At 35.8% G+C, this 10893-nt stretch overlaps 1 protein-coding gene across 2 annotated transcripts; it reads left to right on the forward strand.

Annotated features, from left to right (window-relative positions):
- Positions 1 to 417: 417 nt before the first annotated feature.
- On the forward strand, positions 418 to 8218 carry LOC143031514 (uncharacterized). 2 transcript variants are annotated; one of them, XM_076195456.1, is made up of 3 exons: positions 419 to 586; positions 3526 to 3702; positions 4108 to 8218. In XM_076195456.1, the coding sequence occupies exon 3, from the start codon at positions 4165 to 4167 to the stop codon at positions 5284 to 5286; it is 1122 nt and encodes a 373-aa protein (XP_076051571.1). In that variant the 5' UTR covers positions 419 to 586; positions 3526 to 3702; positions 4108 to 4164; the 3' UTR covers positions 5287 to 8218. The 2 variants fall into 2 exon arrangements, with proteins under 2 accessions (XP_076051572.1, XP_076051571.1); XM_076195457.1 differs by lacking the exon at positions 3526 to 3702 and having other exon boundaries at positions 418 to 586.
- Positions 8219 to 10893: the final 2675 nt, after the last annotated feature.

A 10893-nucleotide genomic window follows, 5' to 3' on the forward strand; every position in this document is an offset into this window, starting at 1 on the left:
TAATATAATAGATAGACTTTATTTGGCAATGAATCAATGTACATGAAGTGCAAATAGTGACAAGAACACATAGTTCGGAATAATAATTGCAAATTGCCGAGGATAATTATTATTCCGAACTATGTGTTCTTGTTACTAATTGCACATGGCAGCTAATATTGACAGCCGGTTTCTTGTGGCCCTTTGAGTCGAAAGTAAAGGGATATTCGCTGGCACCCTTGAATCTTTAGAGTCACTCGGTCTAGGCCCAGTTTGTCAGCGTCGACTTTCAGTACACCTGACAAATGACCAGTTGTCCCGTACTACTCCAATAGGTGATAAAAACTGATAGTCGATTTTTTCTTTCGCAAAATCGATCTATGGCAGTGCCCAAGCACCGTTGTTTGCTATTACTTTCATATGGGTTTCAAGTCAATGAAACTTAAACGAAGAGTAGTTATTATCATTGTGTTGCAGTATTCAATTATATATTTTTGTTTTTTATTCTATTAGTATTGTTGGTGTATTGTCATACGCCTGCCAACCATAGTTTTGGTCGTGGTGAAAACAACAATGGAGGCTTGAACGATAAGACATCTTTTTCAAGGTTCTAGATTTCAGGTCCTTTGTAGCAAATTTTATTTATTTATTTAATCACAAACATTATACTATATAAATAAGTTATATGTATTCCAATTAATGTAACATATCAGATATGATCTCCATGAGGAAGTTACTATTACAAGATACACATGTGTAAGGACCATTTACGTGTCTTGATACTAGTTGATGTGTCGATATCGGTATTTTCAAACGCAAAAGGCATTGATTTCTACACCCAAGCATCGGGAGTTGTGTTATGAGAGAAATCTAAAGCAGTTGTTTCATAAGCAAGACTGAATAAAGACGATGGAAGGGGTACACGGATTGACATATGTGTGTGAAGTGGGCGGGGGGACTGGTTGACAAAGTTAATGTTTTTGCTGTAGTATATCATTATTTTCGTCGTACGATTGCTGCGGCGCGATAATTTTCATCGTACAGATAATAGGGGTGATGAAAGGACATTTCGTATGTTAGGATAGGTTAAATTGTGGTGAATTAAGGTGACGAATCACCCTTATTTCCTTTCACTGACCTTTAATTTAATAAATACTCAACAAAATTCATAACAACTATACATAGATAGATTAGAATTGTAATTTCACGAAAAATACACAAGGTTGGCAGGTTATTTCTGAGCTCGCGGAAATACGCCAGCCATCTCTTATGGCCATAAATAACCCACGCGTATATTTATTGAATATGTTCATTTCTACATTCTAAAGACCTGGCAACGATATGATCTACACTACAAATACATAATCGAGACGTAAAGATCCGCTACCCTTGAGTATCTGATGGTCGTTTAGCATTACAAAATAATACTTGGGGTTTCTCATTGAGGATAGCTGATTTTTATTTACAAGTTAGGTTAGGATTTACCTTGCAGCTATCCTTAATTCAATTATCATCATTATTAGGTCGATTTATATTAACAAGTTAATTTCTGGGGTTGTTACTCTTTATAAGCTAATAAGTGGGGAAGCTTATTTTTACATGAGTACTCTGGGGATATTGAGGTTTACAGTGTCCCATAGATATATACATACATATATATGTATATATATATATATATATATATATATATGTGTATATATAAATGCATGAGCTAGAATAAAGTTTGGTGAGCTAATTGAACCAGAACTTTTTTAATTTCATGATTAGAATTAAAATTGTAAACTCCCTAAATTAGGTGATTAGGATGGTGTCCTTTACAGAGTACTTTGTAGCAAGAAGTTTAATGAATGCCCTTGGTCCAAATTGCTTGTGGCAACACTCTGCTGCAAGTAGTGTCCCTCTTTCCCCTGTCCTTTATTTTCAGTACCATAGCATGAAGGACATTGGTATTATTATTTTTTTTTAACTAGCCAGTATATGACAAAAGCTTTATATCAGGGGGATTCTGAAAATTGTAAGGTTTCAACTAGTGTTTGAAATCAATTAATCAGATGAGAATATTTTCCATTTACAATCTCTCTTTACTGTCTTTTGCACTCTGCCCATATGCATCTAAAGGCCCATGCAACCCATCCCTGTAACATTTTCTTGACTTCCTTCCCAGTTCACTTCATCCACTTTTGCTTTCCATTTCCTTTTATTTTATTTTATTTTTTTGCTAGTCTTTCCTTGTTCATTCTTTCCATGTGACCAATTCCCTAAGTATTTTTCTATATATTATGTTCAACAGTCTTTTCCTACCCCAGTTGTCTTCCTCACCTACATATTTCTCTCTCTCTACTTCCATTACACTTAAACTCATCTCCACATCCACTCTTCTGTTAACTGACACATGTTAACCCACACAATCATGGTTTCGTACATCCTTTAGTCTGCATTCATCTTCAAATAGTTCTCTCATAATTGTTTTTGTTTCTTCCATATATATACTCCCTTTGCCCTATAATTCATCTCCCAAGTGCTTAAAACTCCATTTTCTCCAGCCTAGCATTCTTCACTAACATTTAACATGCCATCATCATTCCTTTTACATTTCATCAATCAGTTTTGGTAAAATTTACTTTCAACTTTCTACTCTTACACATCAAATGTCTCAGTCACTCCCGAAAATCAAACACAAGTGCAGATGCCTTTTCTCTTATGGTGGGTAGCAGAGTCTATCTTGACTCTTCATAGGAAAAAAATACAAAAGAGAAACCCCAGCACTCCACCCTATTTAGTCACCTTGTATAGCAGACATGGGGAAAGTAAAAATAGCAATGGAAAGAATGAGACAAGTTGGAGCACCAGAAGTCATAAGGGAAATGAAAAACTGCTGCTTCCCAAGTAGAACAATATATAAATAGACTAAATTATCACCATAAGTGATTAAAGCACAAATTATAAAAATGATAAGAGATGTATAAACAGTGACAGTAACGACCTATTAAAAGAAGAGAGGAAAAAAAAACTACAGTGAGTCCTCTTTATACAGTAATTCTTTATCCTTTAAATTCACGGTCCCGGTATTTGGTAATTGCTACCCTCAATTCTACTTACGGTGAGAAAAATTCACAGATACGGTATCCACTCGTGTTTTGTTTACACCATACTGTAGTGCCACCATGCTGTGTGGCCACCACAATAATCAATCTCTTCCCACATTCGGTATACAGTAATTTCAATTTGCGGTAAGGTTTTGAGGAACGCATATGTACCGTATAATGAGGACTCACTGTATTTCCCCACATCTTTTAGACAAGCTTTTTGTTTACTACCTTGTATTGATCTTTGTTCCTATACCAGCAAATCCTCTATATTTTTTCTGTATTTATCTCTTATCTAAATGTTTTCATCAGGTTGCCTCTCTTTACTCTTCTAGTGAAGGAAGTCACAGTGTCCACAGTCTTTCCTAATATGTCTTGTCATTTACAATTGGATCACATTGCATTCTATACTTTTTATTACATATTTCTTTTTGTGGTTTACCACTGCTTTTTATTCCAGTCTAGGGCATACCAGACTTTCAGTAATTTTCTTCATGTTACCCACATGTTCATGATGTTGCTGCAAATAGAAAATGCAAGAAGCTAGGCTCATTCTTGTAAGATTCAGGAAAGTGTGTATTGGGAAGTGCACACAAGTGCAAACCTAAACAGTTCAGAGAACTGTTTAGGTTTAAAGGTAGGGGTGAAATTCAAATTTATCCTTTTCAGAATTATTACTAGATTGGAAAGTAATTTTCCTTGTGTAAGAACTATAAATGTATCATAATGGACAAATATGATACATATATTTTTGGTCTGAACAAATGTTAAGCCATATACAGTAGCTTCATTTTATTGGGTGACAATTCAGTTATACCAAATTTTTTTTTATGTCCATTGTCTGTTGAAATCGAAATTGATATAAAGATATAAGAAAGTGTTGACAAGAATAATATATAAGCCTATTATGGTTTATTTTTCAAATTCAAAATTCAAATAGGTTTCAAGTTTATATATATATATATATATATATATATATATATATATATATATAAAGGAAATATGTATATTAATGTGTAATTATAGATTTTCTTTTCTAAAGGTACAGGAAGGCACACCGTGATATCAGTTACACAGTGGGAAAGGAAAATTCTTGAAGATGAATAGTAAAGCAGAAGAACAAGTGTTTGATGATAGGAACTCTGAAAAGGAAACAAACTCTGAAATATCTGGCACTGAAGTTTCGTATGAAATGGAAATGTTAAAGAAATATGTCCAGTGTGAAGTATGTGAAGCTTCATTTACCAAAGGTTCTCTAAAGGTGCACATGAAAACTCATACAGGTGAGAAGCCGTATAGGTGCACCTTGTGCGAGTCGTCATTCTCACAATGTGGTAGCCTACAAAGCCACATGAGAACACACACTGGAGACAAGCCTCATAAATGTACTATTTGTGACTCTTCGTTTTCAGAGTCGATTCGTCTAAGGTGTCACATGAGAACTCACACAGGCGAGAAGCCATATAAATGTAAATATTGTGAGTCGTCGTTTTCAGAATTGGGTAATTTGAAAAAACATATCAGAATTCACACTGGAGAGAAGCCGTATAAATGCACCCTTTGTGAAGCTTCATTTTCTCAGTCTGGCGGTTTGAAGAGTCACATGAGAACTCACACAGGCGAGAAGCCTTATCATTGTAAGTTTTGTGCATCGACATTCTCTGCATCTGGTCAGTTGAAGATTCACATGAGAATTCACACAGGTGAGAAGCCGTATAAATGTAAGTTTTGTGAGTCTTCGTTCTCGAATTCAGGTTGTATGAAAAGACATATGAGAATTCATACTGGGGAGAGACCCTATAAATGTACCCATTGCGAGTCTTCATTTTCCGAGTCGAGTGGTTTGAAGAGTCACATGAGAACTCACACTGGCGAGAAGCCCTATAAATGTAGTGTCTGCAAATCTTCATTTTCGGAGTCTTGTAGTTTGAAAAGTCACATGAGAACTCATAGTGGCGAGAAGCCGTACAAATGTTCCCTGTGTGAGAACTCATTTTCTGAGCATGGGACTTTGCAGAAGCATATAAGAACTCACACTGGTGAGAAGCCGTATAAATGTACTGTGTGCCAGTCTTCATTTTCCCAGTCGGGTCATCTGAAGAGTCACATGAGAACTCACACAGGCGAGAAGCCGTATAAATGTACCGTGTGCGAGTCTTCATTTTCTCATTCTAGTCGTTTGAAAAGTCACCTCAGAACTCACACTGGTGAGAAACCGTAAGAACATAACAATGGAGGAGATTACAAGAGACCATAAAGTCTACACTAAGCAGTTCCATGTCCTTACCTATAAAGTTATATTCTCTGAAAACAATCAGTTGTTTCAGGGCTCACTACATAGTTACTAAGCATATTCCATTTGCTAACCACTCTGTTGGTAAACCAGCTTTTGCCTATTTTTCTTAAACCTAAATTTGTCCAGTTCAAAACCATTACTAAAAGTCTTACCCATGTCTTAATAGATGACCTTGCTGCATCATCCATGTTAAAGCCTTTGACCTATTTTAATACCTCTTAGATCATCCCACACTCTTTGTCTCTCCAGAGAGTGTAAGTTAATGTGCCTAACCCTATCTTCATGTGGTAAATTTCTAAGCTCTTGTATAATTTCTGTCATTCTCCTGTGTACTGACATGACCAGATAAAGGAATGGGCAAAATAGTAAAGGTTGAAACTATAGAATAGATGTTTAATCAAAGAGCAATATCAGGTTAAATATTGATGCATAGTTACATGTATGTAGGAACTGAAATAAAGGATGGAGACCAAAACTGTACTGCATAGTCAAGGATGGGTCTAACTATATATTTTTTTACCATCCTAGCAATAAATCCTAATGTCCTGTTAGTCCAATTCATGTTATTAATGCACTGTTTCCTGGATTTAAGTTTAGGACTCACTAACATACCTTAATCCTTTTCACACTCTTTTCTTTAACATGGCATCATCTAAGTTATACCTGTTGGCTGAGTTGTGTAATCCTATGTTAGACACACTGCTTTGAGATATTGAAGTCCACTTAACATTTCTCTGACCATGCAAACAATTTATCAAGATTCTCCTGCAGTATTGCATCTTCCCCTATGGCGTCCTGTTTTAGTGTCATCTTGCATCACCGTTCACCCCTTCATTACCGACCCGTCAACCTTATGTAAACAAACGTTTCAAATCGTCCCACAAATGGCTGGAGCCTTATGTTTGTAAACACAGACACTTGCCACCACATGGGTAGAAATAACCCAGAAACTGAGGCCTCGAGAGCCCTCAATACACACAGCTTATAACTGTGACACGTGCGTGTCATGGGGAGCACACTCAGTTCCTGGTGGGTGCACTCAGCCGTGACACGCAGGTGTCACAAAACACACATCCGGTACTCAAGGGGTTAATCCTATTGTGCGAATTATTTATATGCATAATGAGCAATAAGGAACCCAAAACTGAGCCCTGGAGAATACCAGCTACACTAACCCATTGCATTTTTCACCATTAATAATGACCTGCTGTTTCCTGTCACTAATCTATGATGTAATCCATTCAAGCACTTTTCTTCTTATGCCATGGGCCTTGATTTTATGTCTTTGGTGAGTGAGACTCCTTGTCGAATGCTTTGCTAAAGTCGAAGCATATAACATTGTAACTATCATTGTTATTTGCCACCTTGTAGAGACAGTGTAAAAAGATAAAGATTAGTTACGCATGACCTACATTTGGTGAACCCACATTGGGAGTCATAAATCAGATCTTGCGTCACTAAATGTTATCTAATACTATTTGCTATTAATGATTCCAGCATTTTACTTATAAAAGGCATCAGACTGTGTGGTCTGTAGTTGTGAATAGAAGATTTATCACCCTTTTTGAATACAGGAACAACATTTACCTGCCCCCAAGAAATAGGCATGAATCCAGCGTCAACTGAATAAATACTTCTGTTAAATAATCAAAGATAAATATGCACTCAATTAGTACACTTAGAAAAATCTGATTTGACCTGGAGGTTTGTATCTTTAAGTCTATCACTGTTTTACTACATCTTCCTTGCTAATGCTAGTTAGTCCATCTTTTCACCACTGAAGATAGGGTTTCAATTAGGTACCATATCTAACCTCTCTTTTCTAATTATTGAGAGGAAATATTTATTAAACCCTGCACATTTTTTCCTCTGTATCTATCATGATATCCTCTTAAGACATCCTTGGACTATATCATTCTTCTTTAAGAAAAGCTTCATTTTCTCTGAAAGTTGGCTTGAAATAGCACATGAGAATACATGTAGGTAAGAAATTTAGATATTCCTTGTAGGAGTTTCATTTCTTAAAGATTAAAATCTACTGGGTTTATTAGAATGCTTGAGCATGAAAAATCCCATGACAGTATGTTATTTGTTAAAAAAGGGGTCAAGAGGGAAGTGGCAGAGAAATTTATTATCACAACAGGAAGTTCAGTTGACACGACAGTGTCTCAGATAAAAGAATGGGCAAAATAGTAAAAGTTGAAACTAGAATAAATGTTTAATCAAAGAGCAATGTTAGGTTAAATATTGATGCATAGTTATATGTATGTAGGAACTGAAATAAATCTGACACTATGGAATAGATAGGGCAATGTTAGGTTAAATGTTGATGCATAGTTACATGTATGTAGGAACTGAAATATCTAAACTATATCATACTAGCACTGTATGCAGATGAAGTTTTTAATGTAATAGGTTCTTGTAAAGAATTTATATTTTCTAGGGAAGGTGGGTGAAGAAAACCAAGAGTGTATTCCTGACTAGATTCATATTAAGGTTTGTTCAGGAATATACTTTGATCTATATCCATTTCATTCACTCTCCCCAACTTGTCAGTCTCAACATAGTATTTTTCTTCTTGCTGTATGTATAAGAAGCTTGATGCAGTATGATTTTTATTACTGTTGTTAGCACATTTACAAAGTCTTCACAGCAAACTAATGTGTAATTGCTACTCAATATGAATTTTTGAGTATTAGCTGAGGACATTTTCATCCAATAAATGTATAAGATCATTTAAAGATATTTTAAATCACCTATGACCTGCCAAATAAGTTGTGTTTATGTTGGATGGTTTCAACTCCTGCGATCTTCGTTTTTGGAAGTTACCCTATGATTATGTAAAGGTGCCAAGAAGCTATGCAATAACAGCAGCACCATTGTAAACTAATAAATGGATGGGGAATGGATTGACCAACCAACCTACATTACAATTGACTACCTCCACCTGAAGGTGTAGTCCCAAGATGGTACATGGTCTCTGAAATAGGCACCATATTCACACCCTTATGCAACATTTAATCCACAACAATCCTAAACATAAAAAAATACACAACAATTGGACCTGCTACCAACACCCTTAAACATGCTACCAAAAATATCTCAAATGTAAGAACAAACATACCCTGCTTATACCACAAATAATCATTAATGGAATGCTAAGCATATAGAGCTGTTTAATTCTTGCCCAAACACCCCATACAATCTATATCTCGTAAAAGCCACCCTGAATTAAGTTTTCATACCATGGATCCTAACAATCAGAACAACTAATTCAGACAACTTGAAAACATTAGAAAATGATGCACTGAGAGTACAATAATAACATAATGGAAGAAAACCATCCTAATTGGACATGTGTATACAGAAATCAAAATCCTCTCTTTAGAATTCCACATAAAAATGGCAGGAATAAAGCAATTGCAACAAAGAATTTACTTGCTTTTTATAACTTTCATTGCAGGACCAGACTACTATTACCATGTATATTCAAGTATATTATGAGTTCTTATGGTTATATTTTTAGTAATATGTCACACTATACACAGATCACTTTTAGGGTGGTTAGAAAATTACAATAAATTACTGTAAGCTGGGTAGGCCTATAATTTCATGGTACCACTGGCTATCAGTAATGGTAAGTCCCTCACTAGTGAATATTCATTTATTTTATTTTCACAAGGTGATGTCATACAAAGTTCAGACCTTCATTGGCAACTTCAACATCAAGTATGTTGACTGGAGCCCCGGCACGTACAGCAGCAGTTCAGGGAGTCAGCAATTGCATTCTCTTAGTGTAATTCACTGCCTGAAGTTCCTGGGGACAAACTTTCCAACATTCATAGCCCAAGGAATACAGGGTAAACTGGACTTGGTGTTCTCTAACAGCCAAACATTCTTCAACTCAACTGTCTCACCTGATCCCCCCACCCTTTCCAACCACCTAACCTTGATCCTTCCCATCTCCACCTCACCCATCCTTATCCCTAGTGAGCCTCGGTTACGCTACAGTCAGGCCGACTGGGAAGGCTTCAAAAATACTCTTATGACATACACCAACATAAACCTGAACAACGTTCCACATGCAGCGATAGAGCAGGAATGGTGCTCACTCACGAAGTTTGTCAAAAACTGGTTGAAAAAGTACATTCCTAGAACAAAGCACTGCAAATAGATTCAATTTGGAAGTGGGTAGAAACAACTTCGCCGACCGTGTAGTTAATGAATGGAATAAAATTCCTGCAGAGGCAGTGCAATGTAGTTCAGTTCGAAGCTTAAAGAATCATTTAGATAAACACCTAGGCAAGATGCTGAAATGATTATAATCTATTTTATATTATTTGTTTTTGTTTTGTTATCATTTGTCTGTTTGATTCTCATATATTATTATTCATGTGTCAATTTATTATTATTTACTATTTACCTGTTTCTTTATTATTTAACTATATCTATTAATTTATTTATGTATTTTATTTGTTATTTACATTATTATAGTTTATTCTTTTATTACTATTTGGATTTTTTCGCATCCGACCTAGATATGGACCAAAAGGTCTCCTGTCGGCATGCTCCACCTTTCTAATCCTTTGTAAAGACTAGCAAAACATTGTAAGGCCAATGGATGGGCATTTGTCGACAATTGGGACAGCTTTTACGGTAAGAATCAACTATATACAAGCGATGGGGTGCACTTGTCGCCCAGAGGATTTCGGCTCCTTGCTGAATCCCTGGAACGAGAAGTGGGCGTCCTTTAGTTGTTGTTTTTCGGGTAGATTATGTGGGTGTAGGGAGGAAGTATCGGAATATAGTTGAGGCAATAGAAACAACTTAGAGAGGGACTGTGAAAAGAATCACCAAAAGCAGGTGGAGGGAGGATAAACTTAAATTTTACTATACAAATAGCAAAAACATAATTAACAAAATTGATTTGCTGCGAGGTAAAGCATATGTAGAGCATTTTGATATTATAGCTGTTACTGAATCCTGGATCAACATGGCTGATAAACATTTCCTTCCGGAAATCGAAATAGAAGAATATAATTTTTTTTTCTCACAAAGATAGGGTTGGCAGGAGTGGGAAAGGAGTAGCACTTTTTGTTAAAAATACAATAAATTGTATTATCAACAATTCAATTAGGGAAGAGGACTGTGCGGAATCTATTTGGGTAGAGATTATAGGCAAGAATAAAAAAGTTGTTATTGGCGTCTTGTATAGACTGATTCATGAAATTCACAGAACGTCCCAGTACAAAAAACTTTTGATCATGGGAGATTTTATTTATAGGAACATTGACTGAGAAACTTTAATAGGAGATGAGTAAACGAAGAAATTCCTAGATGTGGTGCAGGATAATTTCCTAAAACAAGTGATTACCGATCCTACGAGGGGAGAAAATACTCTGGACTTACTTTTAACTAATAATGAGCACCTAATGAGCAACGTAAAAGTGGGAGATAGTCTAGACTCTAGCGATCACAAGGAAATAAGATTTAATATTATTTGGGAAGAATGAAAAAGTACGAATAACGTAC

This window comes from Oratosquilla oratoria, chromosome 12, assembly GCF_046742065.1.
Source record: "Oratosquilla oratoria isolate Oo_2021 chromosome 12, ASM4674206v1, whole genome shotgun sequence".
Taxonomy (NCBI): Eukaryota; Metazoa; Arthropoda; class Malacostraca; order Stomatopoda; family Squillidae; genus Oratosquilla; species Oratosquilla oratoria.

Bases quoted from the DNA above. Each gene is read 5' to 3' on its own strand.
- LOC143031514 (XM_076195457.1), top strand. From the start codon at position 4,165: ATGAATAGTAAAGCAGAAGAACAAGTGTTTGATGATAGGAACTCTGAA.